At 42.2% G+C, this 24,867-nt stretch overlaps 1 protein-coding gene across 1 annotated transcript in view; it reads left to right on the forward strand.

Annotated features, from left to right (window-relative positions):
* Positions 1 to 24,867, forward strand: part of me1 (malic enzyme 1, NADP(+)-dependent, cytosolic) — a 108,557-nt gene that overhangs the window by 33,284 nt on the left and 50,406 nt on the right. Inside the window, exons 2-3 of the mRNA XM_022204918.2 lie at positions 8,040 to 8,173; positions 12,291 to 12,440. Coding sequence (XP_022060610.1) covers positions 8,040 to 8,173; positions 12,291 to 12,440 — 284 coding nt within the window. The remainder of the gene's footprint in view (positions 1 to 8,039; positions 8,174 to 12,290; positions 12,441 to 24,867) is intronic.

The raw sequence follows: 24,867 nt of genomic DNA on the forward strand, positions 1-24,867 counted from the left end.
TCACTATTCTTGCAGAGTGTTTACCCTGGCTTGTGTTGAGAGAACGTCCTTTATGCTTTAGAAGGTCGGCTGAAGGACCAGTTGAGTGAAAGACAAACAGACTTTGGAATTAAAGAGATTGGCAGTTCTATTTACATGCTGAGGATAAGGGCGTTGCAAAGCCAATATTCCAGTCAAAAGTCAAAGAAATGTCAAAACTGGCGTCAGCGGTTCCCACGCTTTCCAGGCCAAACTCTATGAACCGTGCACTGCTAATCTTTCTTGAAGTACCCTCCATCACCCCTGCCCTTTTCTCCCTCCGTCACCAACGCCAGGCCACAACCAAACAAGCCCTAACTTCAATCATAAAGTCACTCAGTGGCACAGGGTTTCCTGCTCTGTACAAACAAGCTGCCGGGTCCTTTGTTGGGGATGTTAATTGGTCATTCTGGGCCAGACTCCACGGAGGGCATCTATTTCACATGTAACACTGGCAGCCTTTGAGCTGTGTTGGTAATTATTCCTAATGAGGCATGGGACACTTTCAAGCCTGCTTTCATTCCCATTTGGAGCTGTGATAGTGCTGCAGTTCATATTTAATTCTCCATTTCTGTCGTGTTACTGTTGTAGTTTTCTGTCTTTTTCTTCTTCTTTAAACCACCTGACCTAAAGTAAATTGATTTACAGAAACCCATTCCCAAACCTATCACATAAAGAACTTGTAACAAAGTCAGTACAAAGTCAACATGCAAGGCTGTTCACAGTGACTTTGCTGAAGTGTTAGGCTACGTTCACACTGCAGGGCTTAATGCTCAATTCTGATTTTTTTGTGAAATCCGATTTTTTTTGCGAGTTCGTTCACATTTCCAATTAAATGCGACTTGTATGTGATCTCCTGTGTGAACCTCACATGACCCAAAAGTGTCCCGCATGCGCAGAAGAGGACACAACAACGACACACAGAGAGCGTGTTCAGTGTTTACAGAAGTAAACATGGACGCTAACAGCAGAGCATGTCTGGCCATTTTAAAGTTGTTGTCCAGCCGGAGCCTGCATATTTATAACTTAATCGTTTTAAGGAGAAGGTCAAGAAGGAAGAGAGCCAGGATTTTGGCCCTGGTGTTTTGTGGGGCAGTGGCAGCAACGTCTGTCCAGAGAACTGTGTGGGTGTGGAGTCACAGCCAGGAGTGGTGGATAGTGATGTGAGAGGCTTCACAGATGCAGACTTCATTCAGAATTTTAGAATGACAACGGCGACCTTTACCTACATATGTGAGCGCCTCTTTTTAACACTCTCACGGCAGGAAACACATCTTCAGCAGCCCCCAGACGTGTTTTGCTTGAATGCAGATTAGTGACGTTTGTCGTGTACCAATGACGTATAGGTCGGATAAATGTGACCTGGACGTTCAGACTGAAGTCGCATGGAAAAAGATCCGATACGTATCAGAATGAGGACCACATGTCCAAGTGGCCTGGGTCGCATTTGAAAAAATCTGATCTGTGTCGTTCAGACTGTCATGAAAAGATCAGATACAGGTCCCATAGGGGCAAAAAAATCGTATTTGGGTCACTTTAGCCTGCAGTGTGAACGTAGCCTAAGTCTATCAGAAAAAGCGACGTGGTGAATACTAACCTTTATTGTGATGGAAAGAAACAAGCAACCAAATATAAATGTGTTGAGGACAGAAAGCAAATTTCTAACTGGTTATATGATCCACAGAAAAGATGAGCCACTGGCAAAAAAATGTCATTAAAATGAATTTATATCAAAAACCTCTAGTGAGAACAACAGATGTTTATCGGTTTGAAAGTGGTCTGAAAATATAAATTACATATTTTAAATTGAATTTGATGTTGACAGCAGCAAGTCCATCCAGGCGTCACTCAAAGAAGAAACTTGATAGACGATCCTCCATGAGCATTTTTACCAGATGTGCACTTTTTGACTCATTTTACATTTTAAAATCACTCATTATTTAGGGTAGATTCCATTTTTCTAACCCATTCTGAGTGTAAAATCTGTAAGGAGAAGTGAAAAGAAATTCTGGAAAAAGTAGTGAAAGTATCAGAAAGTTTCAACCAAAGCACAACATTGTGTGGGCTAATTTTAGAGCTGCATGTGTGCAGATCTGTTCAGTTAATTTGTACAAACAGGTTTGTTTGTCCCAAAGGAAGTATAAGCGACATAAATAAAATGTGTTTGGGCTAATTAGAGGCTCCTGTGTGTCTGTGTGTGTGTGTGTGTGTGTGTGTGTGTGTGTGTGTGTGTGTGTGTGTGTGTGTGTGTGTGTGTTTTATTTCTATGTCCAAAAATGTCAGAAGCAGCCAATCCTTCACTACACAGAGAAAGTCAGCATGCAGTGAGTGCTGCTGTGAGTGTATCTCAGCTAATGAAAGAGCAGTGTGAGGACTGAATCTCGTTTTATAGCCTCATATTAAGCTCCGTTTGCCTCATATATTTTAAAACTCACGTCCCTCATGGTCAGCTGCTGCAGACAGCGGAGCAGCGGTGCAACGTGGGGCAGCTGCTGTTCCAAAGGCACACACAGTCTGATGTGAACAGCTGGCTCTCAGAAAAAAAGAAAATCTTTTTTGATAATTGGGGAAGGTTGTAATTCAGAGCTGCTTCTGTCTATTTGAGGGCCGTTAAGTACAGACTGCACCGAGCCTCAGCCAGTGACAGGCGGATCGGGACTTGTATTTTAGTATCTCAAATAACTGATGCCCTTTTTCCAGTCATCCTTAGATTTAGCACTGTCAGCTAAAAGACGAGGACTGTTTGTTTGAACTGACGTTTACGTGCAGTTAACTTGTGTAGCGACATGCAGCAACTTCTGTTTTAGTAGTAGACAGTAAGAAAACACAAAACCCATTTTCTTTTAGATGTCCAGCCAGAAAGGAAATGGCATGTTTCCTTCCCCTCGTTACTCCCAAGAATCACTGAGATCAAATCTAAAATCAACAGTTTGGAAAGCTGTTTTTATTCACATAATTCGAGGCTAATAAGAATTTGGAAGTGTGTCCGTGGTCGGCACTGACGGTTTGTCTGACGTCAGGATCATCAGATTTTATTCCAAATGCTGTATTCTGTGTCGTATGCTTTTCTACTTCTCACTAGCAGTGTGTCGTGTCATCAAGTGCAATTTTTTTCTTTTTTTTGCCACCACAGAACTGTTTTAACACAACCAGATACATAGAAAGCGCTGGTGGCTTGGAAAGGCTGTAAATGGTGGTGGCCGGGCCAAGCATCCATGGATGGCATCCAAAGCAGACGCTTACAGCCCGCCCTCGCTTCTGTCTCACTAGTCAGCAACAGTAGCTGGCATGGTGAGGCTGTAGTTTCACCAGGTCGCTGAACTTTCACGGATGGAAAACGGATTGAAAATGCCCGCCGTATCATGCCTGATTTGCAGAGAATAGTAGAGGATGCTGTTCCAGTTTTAAAAATGGACCTGGCGCTTGTTTTGGGTGCTTTGGAGACCAACCCCCCCCTCTTATATCAGAGGAGCCGTACTGTTGCTAATGTGCCTCAGTCGCACACTGTCGCTGATTTCTGGTGTCTCCTGAATGTGCATTACTTCTCCTCAGTGAAATCCTTGTCTTCTCTTTGTATTAGTCAGAGGTCACACTCCTCGGGGTTGCAGCTTTGACACTACACGTGTGCATGTTTTTCCATATGTCCATGCAGAGGTGAAGGGTGAGGCCCAAAGTGCAGCAGGTTATTAGTCTGGGCCTTGTTGTGTGTGTTTTTGAGCGGACATCCCACTAGAATGTGAGCTAACGGTGGAGTGTGAAGACAGACTGACTGAGAGGGAGAGCGAACAGCAGCCAGAGCAGAGGACATGTGTGATCTGTCACCTCTCTCATCACTCAGGAATGCCTGAGCTGAAAGGATTGCTGAATATTTTTCTAAATATTTTATTCATGCCCCATTCAAACTAAATACAGACATTACATCATTGACAGTGATTAGTATCTGGAAATGTTGCGTTCATACATGCATTTAATTACTGTTGAATCATCTTTACTATCCATCCTTAATTTCAAATGAAAGTGACTGACCGTGCAGTGAGAACAGGAAGTTGTGATTTTCTTTGATGCAGATTGTTTTAAATCTGAAGTTTAGGTGTGAGACCGCTCTGGTCTGAAGACTCATTAAGAAAATTCCATGATGCCGTGATATGTCAACCTGCCAGTCATGGGGAGTCAGAGGCCAAGAGCTTCATAAAACAGGCGTGTATGTGCCTGAACTGTGTTTAAATAGACATGAGAATCCCTCTTATGGGGCTGGTCCAGGATTTGGACATATTGGAGGAATCTGGTGTGTGTGTGTGTGTGTGTGTGTGTGTGTGTGTGTGTGTGTGTGTGTGTGTGTGTGTGTGTGTGTGTGTGTGTGTGTGTGTGTGTGTGTGTGTGTGTGTGTGTGATGTGTGTACTTGTTTCTGCTATCTCGGTGGTGACTCGCGTCACGGTGGGTACCAAAAATGAGGTCCCCACAAGTTTAAACAGTGTTTTCTTGGCCATGTTGTTGTTACTGAAAAAAGTAAAAGTGCAAAAACGTTTCTTTAGGGTTAGGCATTGTTTTGGTCTGGGTTAAGGTTAGGGTTAAGGTTAGGGTTAGGGTTAGGGTTAGATATGAATGGGAGTCAATGGTAAGTCTCCATGGGGATATAAGAACCAGACATGCATCTGTGTGTGTGTGTGTGTGTGTGTGTGTGTGTGTGTGTGTGTGTGTGTGTGTGTGTGTGTGTGTGTGTGTGAGAGAGAGAGATTTTTACCAACACAAACCAAACATTTGAAATAATAAATCTGACAGTTCTGTATTCCTTAAATCAGTTTGATCATTTATCTTACTTGTTCCACTGTATGTATTTAAAATTCTGCTGGCATTGTTTGTGTTTCTTTCATAGCAACATTTAATCACTTAATCAACTGCTTTTTTCTTCTTTTTTACTATTAAATCAGTCTGCAACAATTTCAATAACTGATTAGCTGCTTTCACAGATTTTTTTAGAGCAGAAGTCTCAATTCTCGTTAGTTAAAGTGAAATATTTTGTGATTTCTTTACCCCTCTTTTAGCCTAGCTGCACTAGACAACCCACGGCAATGAATTTAATTCGCTGCCAGGGTGGGTCTAGTTACCCTCCATAAGGCTCGAGGCTGGATTCTCCTAAAACTGGCCGGACCAATCACCATGAAGTGTAGAGTCAGAAGGCGGGCGTAACTAAGTGACGACAGAGGCGTGACGATTCTGACAGAAACAACCGGAAACAATAAACAGTTATCTTTCGACTCGGCTTTGGCCACAGCCCTTAAAGATTTGAAGCTAAAATTCAACTTGAAAGATAAACAAAGGACGGCACTGAAGTGTTTCATTGAGAAGAAAGACGTATTTGGACTTATGCCGACGGGATATGGCAAATCCTTAATATACCAGCAGTGTTGTTTTTGGCAGCCAATTTAGATTTAGTCTTAGTTTTAGTCTTTTGGACGAAATCCTTATTCTATTTAGTCACAATTTAGTCATTTCTATAAGTGATAGTTTTATTCGAAAACTCAAAAGGTTTTAGTCTAGTTTTAGTCTAGACGTATTAGCCTTTTAACAAATTACGTATTATTAACCTCACTGACAAAATGACAGTGGAATCAATGTTCCACTTTTTGTCAGTTTAGAGTAGTATGTTAAGGTTAAGGTTTTGTAGAATAAATATCCTCGTCTCTATTATTGTTCTACGTCGTTAGAAATAAAAAAAATACCTGTAATTCTGTGTTCTGTAAAGTCAGTGCATTTAATTTACAATGCATTGATTCCATAGAATACAATGTTGATTAACTTGCAATGCCCCAGTAAAATAAATAAATCCTGAATAACGGGGGAACAATTAGATGAAGCATATGGACGTTCTGAAGGCTGGAATGTGAAATCTCTGGTTAGAATGTGGTCAGATGGTTTATATGATGTTATTGTTTTACTTAAAATCTATTTAAAAGTAGAACAACTCAGATCCAACTGCTTTATCGCAGTAAGCTTTGAAAACGGTATTAGAACTTCTCTTGCTGTTTCTGTCTGACCGTCGGACTGAGGCCACAGACTGTCACCAGTTAATATGATCGTCACACTCTGCCGCAGTGAAGCGATATTTCCACTCCGTTAGGTGGAGGTCCTCATTAAACCGAGAATTTTACTGGTAGACGGAACAGCCGTGAGTCCCAACAGAGCAATAACGACAATGCTAAAGCTGACAAGAAGAACATTTCGGAACAGTTTATTGACGTCTGTGTGTTTTGAACAGGCATCGGTACAGTCACCTATGCTGTGCATTGCCGTGTTAACAGCCTCGCTCACTGAATATCACCAGTTGATCGAAACCATCCATTAACGTTTTCATCCAGTCTCGTCTCTTGAACGAAAACTAGCACACATCTCATCATGTTTTGGTCATCAGAGAGCCACGTTTATTTTGTCATCGTTTCGTTTTCGTCATGAAAAAAAGGGGCGTCAACGAAATAATTTTGTCATCGTCATCGTTAACGAAAACAACACTGTATACCAGTTGGCTCCGCTGGTTGGGAAGCTAATGGGACTTAGCCACAATCCGCCGGCGCTCTAGGAACTACGTCAGCCTATTTGTTGCGCTGATTGGTTGTATACCTACCCAATTGCTGCAGATTGGTTTGAAAGACAACCTTTTAGCCCGACTCCCTCCCTGTCGAGCGTGCCCAGACCCTTGCGTCTTCAGAACATGGGTCTAGCGCGACTAGGCTACCCCTCTTTGGCTGTGAAATAATTTTTTTTGGGTTGTGTATTAAACAAGACATTTGAAGACATCATCTTAGGCTTTTTTTGACACCATACAGAGCGAACAAGTGATTAATTAATCGAGAAAATATGCAGATTGTTGTTTCTTGCAGCTCTACTTGGCTAAAGCTGCACCTGATTGTGTGAAGATGTATGAATGCACCAGAATCTTGCTTTTCCCACCAACATACAGTGTTTTAGAAAAAGCGTTATCCGGGGTTACCTAACTGGGATGCTCATTTCCCTGTAAATGCCCTCACTGACCGAAAGCTCTGACATAAATCTACTGCAAACACAGAATTTTCAACTTTTCCAGCAGTAACCACTGAGAACCAGCTATGGTTGACGATAATAATGTGTTTTTTTACACACTCTGGATGTGCTTGTATGTGTTATTATGGTGTTGGATAATAAAGTTTGAACGTGTGTAAAGGATGCACATAAGCTCCAGGTCTGAAAAGTGGAATCAATGTGCATAAGGCCTGTGTTTTCTCTAATGGCTAGCAGGGGGTTAAAGCTAGGGTGGCTGGAAGAAGTTTAATGACAAAATCACACTGCTTCTCACTTGATTTGCTACCTCAGTAAATGTCTTTCACATGAATTTATGGTGTCAATCACTAGTTACAGGTTTTTTTCATTACAGCATGATGTTGCCGTAGGCACGGAGGGGGATATTGGCGTGGGCACGTCCGTCCGTATGTCCGTATGTCCGTATGTCCGTACGTCCGCATTTCGTTTCCAGAGCATATCTCTGAAACTACTTGAGAGATTTCATTCATATTGCACCCAGGCCATCTCTATATAGTATAGATGTGCCTTTTGGGGTGTATGACCTTGACCTGATTTTCAAGGTCATAGTGAGGCACTTCAAATATTTTTTGGTTTCCGGATCATATCTCAGAAACTAGTTGAGGGATTTCATTCATATTGTTGGTAATGTAGATGTGCCTTTTGGGGTGTATGACCTTAACTTGACTGTTTTTTTTTATTGTAGTGAAGATGTATCATTTTGTAGGTGTATCGTCCAGTATATATTATTATTTCTTGCACTTAGAGGTACTAGATATAAGGCGGGGGATGTTTTAAGCAGAGCGTGTTTATGTACATTTTGGTCCCATTTAGAGCAAAATAGATGATAAAGCAGGATATATTTTAAGGTGTGGCAACTGTGTGAAAGACCAGGTGCTACAGTAAAGCTGTGTATAGTGTACTGTATTGGTGGATATTGGAGGCTGATGGAGCTTTGTGTGTTCCCTAGGGCATGGCTTTCTCCCTGGAGGAGCGTCTCCAGCTGGGGATCCACGGCCTGCTGCCTCCTTGCTTCATCAGTCAGGACGTCCAGCTGCTCCGAGTGCTCAAGAACTATGACATGAAGAGAGACGACCTGGACAGGTGAGACTCGCATTCTGACACAGACAGAAATCTGTTAGGTCCTTATCTTCTATCAGCTTTAAATCAGCAGTCCTTCTAGAGTTGAATTGCAGCTGATCCTCTGTGCATGCAGAGCTCCTACATCTGGAAACCTTCAAAACATGAGAGGCAGATTAGCCATCAGCTCTCTGAGATCTACATCCATCCCCTAACACCATAGATTTTACTTAACAAATCTCCACACTGCTCTCTTTTTCCATTTCTCCATCTCCTCCCTCTTCTCCTTATTTTTATAACCTCCACAGCCCCCAAACGAAAATTTCACTTCAGTTTTGCACGCCTCATTGGACACACAGGCCTTGTAGTTGTTAGTGTTATGCAGTGAATGTACCACACGCTAATATTTCACTTTGGGCTGTTCGATGAACTGAACTCATCGTCTGGTTTGCTGTTTTGAATTGTCTCCAGTGTGCTGAATGGCATCTGTCAGTAAAATTAATTCTTGTTCCGGTGGTCATCTGTCAGTTAACCGTTCCATCAGCTGTCACTCCTAAAGTCAGAGATGAGTGACTTTTGCCTGTGAGAACGGATTCAGAGTCAACAGCCAGCAGACAGCTTCTAAACAGTTGCCTGATTTTCCACCATGGCAGCATCCCAGCATTACCATCTAAAAACAGTCATTATAAACTTGTCATTGCTATTCCCATGCCCTATCGATGTCACTGACAATCTGTCTCTGGGGCTCCAGTGTGTTCCAGCTTTGGTCTATGGTCCTGTGGATTAAGGACTCTGCTGTGTTTGCGTACAGTCTGCTCCCAACTCTCAATCCTTCTTTGGTATTTGCTCCCAGACACTGACATTTATTTTTTATCACCATTACTCAAAACTTTCATTACTTCCCATTCTATTTTAATCGGTTATCTAGACTCCCCCGTGTTATTTTTTTTTTTATGGAATTTGTCTCTGGTTTGATTTTTTTTTTTACAAATGACGGCAAAGGGAACAGCGCTGCAAGCACATGCGTTTAAGATCTGAGATGATGGAGTGACTTAAGTACCGACTGTGACTGTTCTGCAGAGGAAATGGATGTTCAAAGGTGCTGCCAACTAAAATACTGCAGTATATAAAATGGTACAGCTAAAGGGAACTCTTCTTTATTCTTTATTTTTTATTCACAGGATAACCCCTTGAGATGAATCATCTCGTTTTCGAGGGGTCCTAATCATTAAACAAAATAACAAGACAGAGACAGTACATGCATTGCACAGTACAAACTATAAACTATACTCTCACATCCAGTGAGGTTGTTAGACAACAGTAAGAGGCTGAAAATGAGCCCTAGAGAGCAGAGCTAGCTGATCACTCGTGCTAAGACAGATTGAGATAGAGATAGATGATGTCCTGGCTGCCTCACTAGGTAGACTTTAAAGGAAACCCTGCACTCAATCAGCAGGGATACAGCTTCACACAGCAGCGTGTACTCTAAATATTCTTGTTTACAGGGTGCAAGTAGTCAACGCCTTTTAAGGTTAAGAATGGAGAAAGTAATCTCTCTTAATGTTTGCCAGCATTAAATCAATCAACAGCATGATGCACATTTGTTGTGGAGATGTAATTTTCATTTTGTTTGATGAATGACGATGACGAGTGAAGTCATCAGAATGTAAAAGAAAAATGTAAAATGTTTATTCTTGTGCTGAATTGAAGCCAGCTGTCAACACAGTTTAAACTTTGTCTCTGTTACATCTTTCTTTACTTTTCCATTCCACCTATTTTACACACGAAGATCAGCTCACTTGTAACAACACGGCTCCTGTAAAAGCACCTTCTACAAAGGTCTACGTTGAGATCACCAAATGTCATTTATGTGTGACTGTCTTTAACACCTCTCTACATTCAGTTTACTGTAAGGTAGCGTCATGTTTACAGTTTACATAATGCAAGACAAGGGGAAGCTAATTGCCTTTTTTGCATGAAAATGTACTTAAATGATTCTTTGATGATCAAAATGCTTACTTGATATCTTGAGTAATTCATACACTGTTTGTTAATTGCATCATGGAATATGGACTAATTGCCTCAGTTTCAGTTTCACCATCTACAGAATCCACTTTTCAAAAAGCATGTTCCTTACTCTGCAGCTTGTTTTTTCTCCCCTTTATGTAGGGTCTGTACTGTACCATAACAGGCTTGCTTATCAATTCACACAGATTCACACTTTCTCTGTGAAAGGAAATGGCCAATTAATGCCTATAAATGTTCACTTTCCTAGTAGCGATATAAAATGACTAAATGCCTTAAAAGTTTAACTGTATAGAAGTATCTGACAAAGTGAACCTATTTCTCACTTGATTTGCTTGCTACCCCAGTAAACACTTCTCCAATAAGTTTAATGTCTCAGTCGCTAGTCTCAAGTCTTCTTTAATACGGTACGATGTTCTGTTTGTAAATTATGCTCCCATTTAGAGAAATATGGATGATAAAGCAGGATATGTTTTATGGTGTGGCCACTGTGTGAATGACAAGTCACTACAGTATTCCTCTGCATGGTGTCCTCAATGTTTGTAATGTCTAGTCTCACAAACCAAAAGTGACCCAACTTCAAACTCCAGACTTCAAAATACTAGTCCACAAACCAATATGTGACTTCACTGTGGCTACCTCCATCTTTTATACATACTGTCTGTGGTTTCAACACATGACTTATCTCCTTGATATTTGAGGAGAAAACAGTTTATCTCTCTGGAGTTCAACATGTGATTCAGAGCACTGGAAAATACTGTTAGGATGGATCTTCCACTGAGAAAAGAAAGTCAACAGTAACACATGAAGGTTTTAAGCAAATATGTGTCTAAGGAAAAACTGATTTCACCTTGATATCATATGCCCTACAGAAACCTTTTTGTGATAGATTGCATGTGGCAGAAGCTAATTGGGCTCCCCAATATGAAAAGTGTTCACTTCAAGAGCAACTGTCACCACCGCGCATTGTGCAGCTGCCGTGGCCTAACCTATAGCAGAGAGGGCGTCCATGCTTTTTATTCCTTCAACAAGAGGCACCTTGTGCTCTTAGCTTTATGGAAACTTCGCTGATTAGGAATAGAGCCGTTTCTGGCGTGCTCGACTTAATTTGGGTCATATGCAAACGCTGGGTTCCCGGTCAATCTGCAGTCAGAACGGAGAGCTTGTGTAGGCTATCTGAGAGCTGCTTCTTATTTGGTGTATTTTTCAGTCATTTGGAACATAAGCAAAAATGTCTTTACAAATTCTACAGCACAGCAGAATTATTTTTTTCTTTTCCTACTTTCTCACATTTTCATAAATTCTGTGTTTTTGTGCTCACTGTGTTGTGCAGTATTATATCCATTTAATATAGAATCCATATGGACATAATTGTTAGGATTATGGGGACTGGAGAACCCAAGCGCAGACCAACAAAAGACGGGCAGACGGGTGTTAGGGAAAAAGGTTTATTGAATCAAAAAAACGACTGGACAACTAAGGACAGGACTGTGGAGGCAGAGCAAGCCAAACAATACTAGCGCTATGAAACAAAAACTCAGAGGTCCTGAGAGGTACTCACTCAACGAGGGAAGCTAACAATCAAGGGAGCGAACAGGCTGAGAATAATCCAAAAACGCAGAGTCCAAGATTGGGCAGTCCACACAGGGGGAAAGCAGAAGAGTCCAAACCTGATGCAGTCCAGAGGGGATTGCGTTTGTGGGGGACAGAGTCAGGGACAGCATGTGGGTCTGTCGAACAATGATCCAGCACAGACTGAGAGAAGCAGAGGGCTTATATAGCGGAGGGGAACAGGTGAGTGGAGTTTGGATTGATTGCCTGCAGCTGACACCCAGCAGCAATCAGCTGGCAGCCAGAGGGCGAGCGACCGGGAGAGAGAGAGACAGGAGGGAAAAGAGGAAAAAGGGCAGGAGCAGGAGTGGGACCATGACAATAATGTCATAATCACAGTCTTAACCTTTGCTTTTCAGTTCCTCTGATCTCCCTGGTACGCCTCACTCACAAACATTGAACATCTGACTTTGATAAACAGCTTTTTTATTCAGCAGGTACAAGTCCTCAAGATGTTATAGATTAATGGGCTGTTTTCCTCCTTGCTCCTCCTTATCACTCCCAGATATGTGTTCCTGATGGGGCTCCAGGATCGCAACGAGAAGCTCTTCTATCGGGTGCTGCTGTCAGACGTTGAAAGGTTTATGCCCATCATTTACACTCCCACCGTGGGCCTGGCCTGCCAGCAGTATGGCCTCATATTCAGAAGACCAAGGTGAGTCAAGCTCTCAGTGTTTTCCTCCATGTTGATTTATAGTACGGAACATTCCCAAGCAAATAAAGCCAGTTAGCATCATGATCTGTTCCTTCTCACTTCCCCACTGCTGTGAACAGCTCTATAAAGAAACGGATGAGGTTGTTTCCTCTCTGTTTCTGCTCAGTCCCTCTTCCACAGCGTAGTGTTTTATGGTATTGGTTGTTTTATTGGTTTTGTAATTGGTATCAGAAGCTATTTCTTTCTACTGCTGCCATGTGGTATCAATATTCCACTGATTCAGGCTGACTTGTCTCACTGGAGAGGACTGTCTGCTAACAGCCATCAGTCAGTGACGTACCACAGAGTCCAGTGGTTGAAATACCGCAAACATGTTTTTATGCTTCACTAAACTCAGAAAGTTCATATACTGATAAAGGCAAAATGCAACAGAAATCGTGACGTATTTGAAGAATGTGACTTAAACATGCAGTGGAAAAATGAAAAGTAACAGCAAATGAAGACCTCAGATCTGTGTGGCTTCATGAGGAGACCATGACCTTCCTCGCATTAACATTTCAAAACCAACAGAAATACCATATTCCCACCTCTTTCCCTTGCTTTTCCATCATTTTGTTGCGCCCCTTTTTGTCGTGGTTTAATGGCACGAGTGGAGAATTAGCACCGCTAACTGTTTTCTCTATGAACCATGTTTGCATTACAGTGATAGATGGACATTAATTGCTATTTTCTTTCACAAATGTTATAAAATAGATCTTACATTTGAACTAAGTGACACTGCTGCTTAACTTCTGTTATGAACAGTTGAGTTTTACCAAGAATTGTGAGCAGTATGCGATTCGTACCAGTAGAACCATGACCTGTTAAAATATGCTCTTCAGAATGTCATTCAAATAAAGGTCTGTTTAGTCCAGTTTTAACAGACAGCTAAACATCTTTTCAGCTGTAAATGACCACATTTCACCTGTTTGTTCTGCTACTGCTCTGAAGGCATGCACCAGGCAGTGGATTTCTCTATGTGATATGTAGCTTGACAGGCAAATATAGGCTTGTTGGCTGATTCTGCTTTGATTTGACAGGCTGGAATTAACTCAGCTTTTTGGGCTGTTATTTCACCCAAGGCTGTATGGAGCTGGTAAACCTAAAAACCATGTAGGACTTCAAGCATGTAAGCCACAAAGTGTCAAATGATTGGATGTATTGCGACAAAACCAGAAGCTCAGGGATGCTTAAAGCATGTGTATGTTACGCTGGATCTGGTTGCTTTGATGCCATAAAATCTGAACCAAATTTGGAGGTTGCGGTTGCTCCTTCAGCTGGCGTTCGGTTGGACAGCTCAGTTCGAGGCAAACCGCTGTAAGCTGCTGAAATCACCTCCAGGTTCACCTTGTGTGGGTCTGGCTTTGCTCCTAGAAGACAGACACTTATGGTTTCCTCTCCTTCTTTACTGTAAACACACACACACACACACATGTTTGTACTTCTATCTTAGTGAGGACTTCCATAGGCGTAATGCATTTCCTAGAGCCTTACCCTAACCTTAACTATCACAACTGATTGCCTAAACTTAATCCTTACCCTAACCTTAACTATCACAACTGATTGCCTAAACTTAATCCTTACCCTAACCTTAACCAAACCTCAATTCATACCTGTTCTCTAAAAACAAGTCTTCACCCTCAAACATGGCTGTTTCAAAGTGAGGACCGGCCAAAATGTCCTCACTTTGTAAAAATGTCCTCACTTTGATAGTTAAATGCAGAAAATGGTACTCACCATGTAGCAAGTACAAGCACACACACACACACACACACACACACACACACACACACACACACACACACACACACAAATCTCTTTGCTAGTATCTGTTTTCCCTCAAACAGGTTCGTCAGGTCCAAGCCTCTCGCTATCTGACAGCAGAACTCCCTGAGCAGTTACTAATAGATATTGAGTTGATACTGTTTGCATTCTCGGTGCTGCATTCAGGGCCACGCTCTGTTTTACTTGGATCTTCCTCCCTACATTTAACCTTATTCAGGTGGTTAAGAGTGTTGGGTTTATTTTCACTCTAATGACTGATAGGAGACAGACCACCCTGGTCCATGGTCCTCAGTGGCTCTTAAGCTCACTTATTGCTGTTACAACTGTAATTACAGACTTATTTAAAGAACTTAAAGGTTGCCAACAAGCATGTAACTTAAGGGGACATCTCAAGTTGGATAGAAATCAACACACAAGCTGCACTTTGACAGTTAGTATGGTTTAGCATGCTAAAGCTCATACCTAATGGTTCCTGTTTTACAAAGATACCACGTAGCTCTAGAGGTTTGCTTGGTATTTTCACCTATCACGTATCCACTCTGCAGCAGGGCTATAATGTTACCTAACTCAGTGATGGCTTCATTTATACTACCTCCTCCGATGCTTTCGATTATGTGTGAAACCTAATTGTGTTGCATCAGTTTTATTATAAATGCTTACCGTGGGTACATTTAAGATGCTTGGAAACCCAAATTCTCACATAACTGTTACCCAACCAGCTCCCCGTTGCCCTTTCCCTGCAGAACTATGTGGAAAATATTCCTAGCATGCTTCCCTTCTTCTCACACTGAGCTGGCTGGAGGAGTCATTTTATACACTCACTCTGTCTCACAGCACTGTGGGCCAGGACCTGCTGCCAGAGCCCCAGGGTTGGGAGCTGGGCCTCTAAGAAATGTGCATCAGGGGGTCAGTTAGTACAATACAGTGGGGACAAAGCCGACGGTCTTTAACAGATTTGCAACCTGGCCGGTATTTCAGTTAGGTTGTTTCTCTGTGCTGAGCATGCCTGAGAAAAGGACCATGATGCACATAAATCTGCATTATGAATAGTCTCTGTTTTATAGTCATTTTAGTGGCATGGTTCCAGCCATGCCATTGTCAGCCTGCTGGCCCATCGCTTTGGAGCAGACTTAAATACCTATTGGAAGGGTTTCTGTGAAATAAAGACATTCACAGTTCAGAGAAGATGAAGTAAACAGACTTTGCTGAACCTGAATTGTTTTATGTCGTATCTAATGCCACATGATGTAGAAAATAGTCACACATACACTAAGTGCCAGCACAGATCTTGCAGAATAAGGCTGTACTTATTTATGTTGCACTCTTTCATGTAATCTGTTGTGTGTACTTCACACAGACACTTTAGCCTTGAAGGCAGCGCTTCCTCCAAGGCAACATACACTAACATTTGAAAGTTTGGGGTCACTTAGAAATGTCATTTTTTTCAGTAAAGATAACATCAAATGAATGATAAATCCAGTGTAAACACAGTTAATGTGGTAAATGACTGTTGTAGCTGTAAACAGCTGATGTTTAATGGAATATCTCCATAGGGGTACAGAGGAACATTTCCAGCAACCATCACTCCTGTGTTCTAATGCTACATTGTGTTAGCTAATGGTGTTGAAAGGCTCATTGATGATTAGAAAACCCTTGTACAGTTATGTTAGCACATGGATAAAAGTGGGAGTTTAATGTAAAACATGAAATTGTCTGGATGACCCCAAACTTTTGAACGGTGGTGTATACAGCCTGTAAAATCCTGCAGAAAATGTGAAGAGAATTTCTGTCCCTTCCTTTGTCATAACCCATGACCTTCATAGATCACACATGAACAGATTTGAAGCAGTGCACCTTAAACATTGTCAGCAAGATTCACAAACATCTGCCGAAGCTTAAACCGATGATTGCTGTGAGTAGTAGAAGTTATGGTTGTAGTAGAAAGAGACAAGTCATTTCATTGGATAAAAACTCTAGATTGGCAGATATGATGCCATGTATCCAAAGTCTAAAGATGGTAATGATGCAGATCTGAGTCTAAGGGTGCTTTCACACATACGACTTTTGGTCCGCTTAAAGCGGACTGGAGTCCACAACACCAGCAAGTACGGTTCGTTTGGGCTGGTGTGAAAGCAGACCAGATGTTTTTGGTGCGGACTCAAGAACCGTCTCGGTCCGGTTCTATGTGAACTCCAGTTCGGTTCGCTCCTGGTGAGAACACAAACCTGTCTCCATTCAGACCGGCTTGATGGCACAGCAGACTTTTTGGTCTACGGGAGCTTCCGTAGCAGCCTGCACAGGGAATTTTGGGATAACGATAACGTCTTGCAATGCATCTTCTCCGTGCCAAAAACGACTGTGTAATGTTCTCGTACCGAATGCGAGCTTCATGCTGGAACAACAGCAGTATTTGTGCTTGCTGCATAAAGCAATGATACGAATATATGGCAACAAGAAGGAACAGGAGAGCATAGTTCATTGTTTACGAATAAACCTCGATCCATGGAATAAACAGCCTGTTGTTTTCTTCCGGGATTTTTCCCTCTTCACATGCTGCGCCAATCAGCGTTCACTACGTCATTATTTTTGTGAACAGCGCCGCCAAATGACTGGGGGGAGATATAACATTCATCGTTGTTGGTTCAACTGCGAAAACACTGGTGTGAATGCGAACTGAACCAGTTGAAATTAGCAACATTGTAACAACTTTTGGGTCCAAACGAACCACTCTAACGGACTAACAGGTGTGAAAGCACCCTAAGTACATTAACTTGACTTAAATGTATGCAATTGCACCACCTGTAAAACTAGCGTCACACTATGTCTGAATACACATAGGTGCCATTTTCGCTGCAGTTTTGTATGACCTTTAAGCATCCAAGCGTTTCTGCTGTGTATTCCTGTAGTCTGAGATCCTGTTCTTTACCTATTTTTACTTTTCACTCACGAGCATCTTCTATAAATCCTCCTCCTGGATTACTGACGCCCCTGCGTGCATATGTGTGCATGCATGCATGTTTTCAGCTGGACCACCATAGCAGCAGATTAGGTCTCTAATCACCGGCTCTCAGGTATAAAGAGTTTCTGTGTGGAAGCAGCAGCCTCTCGTCGTCTTGCCTGACTCTACCAGCTAATCTGCCTCATGGAGACTAAACACTCCGACACCAGGCTCTGCACCAGAGGCTGAAGGTCAAGCACCATTAGGTGTCAAAACAAGGCTGATCTTCAGATGGGCCAGAGGCAGGAAGGAGAGCTGGAGAAAGGAGCACATTCACATCATCAGAAGATTAGTGGACATGCTTACTTTTGTTGGTTTGTCAGCTCCTGAATGGGCACAGCGTTTAGCAGAGAAAGTTACTCTGTCTTCATCACACAAAGTTTGTTTCTGTTTTCACCATAAATGTGCGTTGTGTGCTTTGTTTGACAGCTGAGAGCACTCACTTGTGACAAATGATAATGTTTAGTAGCAGAAAAATGACCCTAAGTATCACATGAAAGTAATTAGATTTAGTTCAGTCTTTCCAGTGTCACCTCACCCTCTGTGGTTCTCTGCTGTGGAGCGTCTAAATAGACTCTTAATAAGCACTTTTAAAATAAGAGACAGTGCTCATGGTACTCTCAAGGTAAATGACATGAACCAGTCCATCTTGTTGATGGAGATAAATGATCATTGGTAGTCCATTAGGGGATTCCTGGCTGAGCGTGAAGGCTTGGTACCTCTGTGCTACTACAGCTGTCAGTCTGTCAGGAGCTGGGAAGTAAGACGCAGGAATTCTTGAACTCCCTGGAGATCTCTTAGGTTGAGGTCCAGATGCTGTCTTTTTCTTCTGCCACTGTTGCTGTGTCAAAGCTCTGGGTCTTACTGCTTGTTTGACTAGAGATCAAGTGTGTCTGCATTATTTAAACTACTATTTCCAATTTGAAAAGGGGCTGAAACAATTTGAAATAATTTTAGTAGTGTAGTGTAGAAGGCATTCACTGAGATTTGACAAAGATTGGCAACTAGAAACTACTACTGTATGGCCAGGAGTTCAAATGAGGATAACAATCATCAGCATTACATGTTGAATTTGAAGTAAATCACGCCTTGTTTTTACCAACTCTCTGAACATTGTAAAGAGCTATTTGAATGGTCTATGTTTTTATTCCTGCATTAATCCCCTCAGTACCTCTGATTTCTCTACCATGTCTCTACCTTGTATTCCGCCCAAACTTGTGCAACAAGAACACATGACTCAAAGAAGATTTAGTGCTCTCTGTTTCCAGCAACAGCAGAGTGTATGTGGGATTTAGTGAGAATAAAATACCATGTGTGTTCACTGCGTCAGTGTATAGGCGATGCTGTGTGGAGGAGATTGATGAATGTCACAAAAATGACCAGTCAGTGCAGACCAGTTTATACCGCAGATCATGAATGTATCTGTTTGAGACTGACAGATATAAAACCATACAGATATAATGCAGTTTTATTTCTAATTATAGCATGTCTTGAGTATAGCCACACTGCAGTGTTAAGGATCGGGGCTTTGATTAAACCAGAGGGTGAACTGCAGGAAGTTATAAAGGCCTAATGAAAGGCATCGGCTGAAGGTGCCACCTGTAAGGGACACGTGCTGCTTGATGAGGTGTTCTGAACTGGCAGATTAGTGGCTTTTAAGCTGTGATCTCTCACTATTCAGGCCCACACACAGTGTTATACAACAAGTGTGCGGGAGAAACTACTTCATTTGGATTGATGAGCATCCAGGGCGAGTACAATATACCCTCACCTTCAGAGTCATTAATCCACACAAGATTATTGAACCGTGATGACCGGCTTACAACCAGGAATGACAAACAATTACTCACCCCACATAACTCAAGTCCAAGGAGAATTTGTGGTCTGATCAGAACAAATTCCATAACTTCTGCAGATGTATGTATTGACTGAATTTTTGCTCTTTTGTGGACCAGGAGAGAAACTCAGATTATGCTGTGTTTGAATGGGAGGAGGAATGAAGAAGTGGAGGAGGAGAGAAATGGTTTGGAATTACATTGAGCTCATGAAGAATGTGGCAAACATTTGGAAATAATTACCCTCTGGACTTTGAGGACCTTGCATAACAATATAGAGCTCATGTTCGAGGACATTTTTCAGCCGGTGAAAGCAGAGAAATTGTGGGGCAAAGTAGACGGAACTTTAGTTTTCCAGCAGTATCCCTTAGTATAATAAATGATATCTCATTTAGTACCCAATTTAAATCCACAGCAGTGCCACAATTTAGTGTGTAAACATGGAAAGTAATCAAACTAAATATATGCTTTGAATAACTGTTCTGTTGACTAAAAGTACCTGTATGAATTGTCTGTGACCTGCAGTACCAGGGACCAGTGCTAATTCAAACTTCCATTACTTTTCCTGACTGAGCGTGCTGCAGCCTGCAGAACCAAGTGGTTGGATTGAGCTGCTTAGGAGAAGAAAAAAGTTTTGTTCCATTGTGTTTCTAGGAAACCACCATGAAATCATTCCAAACATATTCATTTTGGTTTCTGGGTGAGCTAATGGCTATCAGCCTAAAGGCTTTTGTTCACATCTCGCCTTAGACAGGTTTGGCTTCAGTCACGCTCTCTGCTGGTGTAGATCCAGTCAAGGTCGGTGAACTCACTGGTTGTCAGGTCCCAGCTTTGTCAAATAATCCGCTGTCAGTCAGGTTAAGATTTCAAATTTTGGCAACTGCTATGGTTAACATTACATAAACCTTACGCTTGGCAGGCAGGACACAGTAAAGAAGAGACAGGAGGCTGCCAGTGCATGATATGAATGTGAATGTCATTAAAGTAGCATTAGGCAGATTGGCATCGTTGTCACCATCGTTATGATGCCTGCATTTATCTGTTTGAGTCCCGTGAGATTGCTTTAAAGTCTGTGCAATTTTTATACCAAAGCTGCAGACAGTTGTGGCCGGTCACTATATTTTCTGATGGTCCGTCTGTCCGTCCCATTCTTGTGAGCACAATATTTGTTGAAAGCCTTTGGAAGGAAATTTCTTCAAATTTGGCACAAATGTTTGCTTGGACTCAAGGATGAACTTATTTTGGTGGAATCAAACCTGGGACTGTGCTGCTAAGGACATTTTAGCTCATATGCCGTACATCTTAACCGCTCAGCGATTGCGTCATCTCATCTCTGTTGTTTCCGTATGTCATTCTGGCCTTGCAGGTTATAGCAGATTGTCAAGAGTCTTTTGTGAGTGTTCAGTCTGCCAGCTTGCAATCCATCAAAAGTGTACAGTGGCACGAAACTTCAAGCCGTTGACACAAAAGAACATTTCTAATATTTTCCCACAGACTTTTCTTCTTTTAATAATGTGATTTCAGTTGGACAGTACTGAAGCTGCTGAATGACGCTTTAACCCAAGACCCTCCGTCTGCAAGAAGGGCTGCTGTCCCCACACCATCTCCACTGGTCAAATTCTTGTGCACAGCAGTGATATTTCATCCATCCCACGCTGGAAAATACTGATTTGCAGTTTTAAGACAAACCCCCAGGTGTCTTAGCAGCATGCAGCAGAAAACGTATTCAGCATAAGTCATATAAGTTGGCAACAAGGGCCGATCTTCTCTAATGGCTTTAACGTGAATTTCACAAAGCACTGGGACATGAGGAATAAGTTAGAGAAATGTATTTGATGACAGCGATTCAAAAAAGCTGATCACATACGCCTTCAGCTTCATACCTTTCATCTGTCTGCTTTGGGAAAATGTGGTCAAACTATAAAACTCCAAAGTGGGAGAGGTTGGCGGGTTAAAAACGATGCCTCATGGAATAGCCCCGTGTTTTGAAACGTTGGCCACTTCCACCACGTTCTACTTACGTGCTCCGTATGTTTTAACAATGTTATCCTTTCTCCACTGTTACTGCTGCAGGGGCCCTATAAACCGGCAAAGAGACAGCAAATTGAAACAAAGCTATATAATTTCTTTATTACACCTGTCAGGGCTAACATGTGTGTGCATTGCTAGGATGCCAAAACAGATGTTGTGGGTGGCTTTCCCATGGCTAGTGTAGGAAGGTTGCCAGTGCCTCAGCAGAGTCATTTCACACCACTGACCTGCACTGGCCTCCTTCCTGTGTAAGCATGTGACTGCCAGATGGGTGTGTGTGATGTAATATGGTACAGGCATGTAATCCATGTCAACTGGACAGACATGTGTAATGTCACAGGTCGGAAGTCGGCCAAGTATGGACAGTTTTTGGAAATTATCTGGATAGCTACATCAATATCATGTATCCCTTACTAGCCTGCCTCCTGGTTGATTGTCTGTTCAAAAGGTAAAGAAGGTAAGTAAGCAGGCAGACCCGGAAAAAGAGCTGAAGATTTTATTTTACAGCCCTTCTCCATTCATGTGCGACTTAAAGTGAAAAAAGATTACAAAAAAATAATTTAAAAGGAAAAAAGAAAATCAAGATGAACCCAAAATAAAAAGCACAGTCTGGCCGCACAACCTCACCTCTCTCCTCTGAGGATCAGAATCTCTTCTCTTTATATACGGAGCTCAATTCACACCTTCATCAGTTCAGCTCTACCATCAAACAGCAGGGTGACCTACTGTGCAGGGAGTCCCTACAGTCTGGACACATAGGAAATCACAATAACTATCATTATTTTGCCTCCACAGATTAAACATGGCTTTGTTTAAAGAAGAAAGAGTTGAACTGGTACTTGTCAGTGGATGTGAAGGATGGACGTATGGAAAGATAGGGTTAGGGTTAGGGAAGTGATTTTTAGGGCTTGCATGATTTTTAGTCATGACCAATTCTTTAGTTTCAGCTGACAAATTTGGTCGTCCAGAACAGGCTTTGTCCATGACACTGTCCGTTTCTTTAAACTTTTCGACCACCATCACCAGCGTGGAAAAACCAAGTGGAATCCTCCTTGGATGACGTGCATTAAATTCATCTGCTGTTTTTCCATATGTCCATCCTTCATGTCCACTGAGAAGTACCAGTTCAACTCCTTTTTCATTCAACAAATCCATATTTAATCTGCAGAGGCAACAAAAAAGATAATTAATGATATTTCCTCTGTGACCAGATTTCAGGGAGACCCTGTATAACCTGGATCCAGACAAAACTGCAAACATCACTGTCCACACTACAAACTTGTTGGCATTTCTAAATGTCTCCCTTAGAGCTAAACATTTAAAGTCATTACTGAATGATGCTGTTTAATACAAAATAAATGCTGATCAAAAAAAGACTTGGTCTGGCCCAGTGATGTCACTCTGGCATGACCAATACCATGAATCCAGGAAGTTGTGGGCAGCCTCCTCCCAAACACTAATCCTGCATGTTGTCAGAACACAGGAACAAAGAAAGTCAAGTATGAACAAAGGAACAACCAATGAAACCACATGTGACCTGTAGCTTAAAGGGGAACTTTGTTTTTTTTCAACCTGGGGTCTGTTTCCATATGTAATTTCATACATGTGAGTGATGGAGAAATGAATTTTCGAAATAGCTCCAGTATTTAGCCAGGCAGGCAGCTTAACAGCTCAGCTAGCAGCTCAGCTAGCAAAAAGTATGGGGCAGCTGGCCCCCCCGCGTCAAAGTCCGCCCTAACGTGCTTTTGCCCCACACTGACCGGCTCAGATAGTCTCAACGAGTGTCCCACAACATACTAGAGATGAGAAGTGAACGAAAACCTCCACATTACCTGGCGATCGCTCTTTGTTGTGGTCTGTATCCAAAGCTCAGGACGCTAGAACGCAAATCTGGTTCCAAAATCGCGCGAGAGCTCGCGCCAAAACACCGTTTTTTTGGCGCGAGCTCTCGCGCGATTTTGGAACCAGATTTGCGTTCTAGCGTCCTGAGCTTTGGATACAGACCACAACAAAGAGCGATCGCCAGGTAATGTGGAGGTTTTCGTTCACTTCTCATCTCTAGTATGTTGTGGGACACTCGTTGAGACTATCTGAGCCGGTCAGTGTGGGGCAAAAGCACGTTAGGGCGGACTTTGACGCGGGGGGGCCAGCTGCCCCATACTTTTTGCTAGCTGAGCTGCTAGCTGAGCTGCTAAGCTGCCTGCCTGGCTAAATACTGGAGCTATTTCGAAAATTCATTCCTCCATCACTCTCATGTATAAAATGACATGAAAACAGACCCCAGGTTGAAAAAAAACAAAGTTCCCCTTTAATACAGGAGACCTGAAACTAATTCATGGCTGTGGGTTTTGTTTGAACCCCTCATTTGATGGATGTAAACTGTTGCATAATAACAACACAAACAAGGCAGGGATAGTATGTCCTGCAATGTTACACTAGCATGGTTAAATTACAGCAAAGGTAGTTGCTAGAGGTACGGACCTGTACTTTCCATTTGCCAATCAGATACGCGAGATCTGGTCACGTGACTCCCGGTAGACGCTGGAGGTACGGACCCGTAGCTTCGGTACTACAGGTACGGACCCTAAACCTGACCCTAACACTAACCCTAACCTTAACCTTTGCTTACCTTTCAACAGTTTGCAGTGGTTCGCAGCTTCTTGACTCGCGAGACTCGCGTACGGGTCCGTATCTGTCTGGCAAATGGAAAGTGCCGTATCCGTAGCCCACAGGGTACGGGTACGGGTCCGTATCTGTAGACACTACCTACAGCAAAATACACGAGAGAAAAACAGTGTTGTGTAATATGTAGAATGTAAAGTGTCAAGAGACAAGTGGTGAGTTCTCAGTCATTACACATATGTGGAAAAATAGGGATTCTTCAACACAGACGGTTTTAATTAGAGTCACAGGACAAAGACTAGTCATATGAGTGTGAAATGTGGACGGATCAGTGTTACATTTATAATCTATTACAGACAAACTTTTTCCAGCATACATGGTAAAAAGCCTGAATACAAGTTTGTTGAATTCAGCTTTGTTTCTGCTTGGATTAGGCGGAAACCCCCCCTTGGACTGAGTTGAAATTTCCCACAGTCACAGTCCAACCTTGGTGGCACTTTGTCTTTCTCTGGTGTTCCGTTTGTCTTTCTCTGGTGTGCTGTTTCCCTTTTAATTCTGGTGTGAAGCTCACATGTTCCCAAACGGAGTGATGCAAATATTCTGAAACACCAGTTCATTAAATGCAAACATCCTGCCACAATATAACTTCAGTAACTGGCTGATGGAACTGTTTGCACCGTGTGGATTAGTGAGGATGATGGGGCTTGGCAGTTTGTGGTCACTGAGCCCAAGTGCCTGTTTGATTCACTGTGATGCCTGTTTTTCCAGGTGTAGCAGAGTCTTGGTTACAGATGCAACTCTATTTTTTCTGTTACCAACAACTACTGTGGGAGTGTGGGAGCTGAGCAGAAACTAAGGAACACTTGACACATTACATGGACTTTAAATTACTTTCTGTCTACCAGTGTAGTGGTAAATTAAAATGAAAAGGAAGAAATATGACATTTACTTGGGGAAAATTATAAATCAAACATATAGGGCAAAATCACTTATATGCTTTTGTGTATGTTTCAGAGCAATACCCATTTTTCCATTACTTAGATTAGCTTATGTGGTTTTAGTCTCCCACACATGTCAGGTCTGTGTGCCAAGTACTGTATTTAGATGGAGGCTGCGT

Source organism: Acanthochromis polyacanthus, chromosome 12, assembly GCF_021347895.1.
Source record: "Acanthochromis polyacanthus isolate Apoly-LR-REF ecotype Palm Island chromosome 12, KAUST_Apoly_ChrSc, whole genome shotgun sequence".
NCBI lineage: Eukaryota > Metazoa > Chordata > Actinopteri > Pomacentridae > Acanthochromis > Acanthochromis polyacanthus.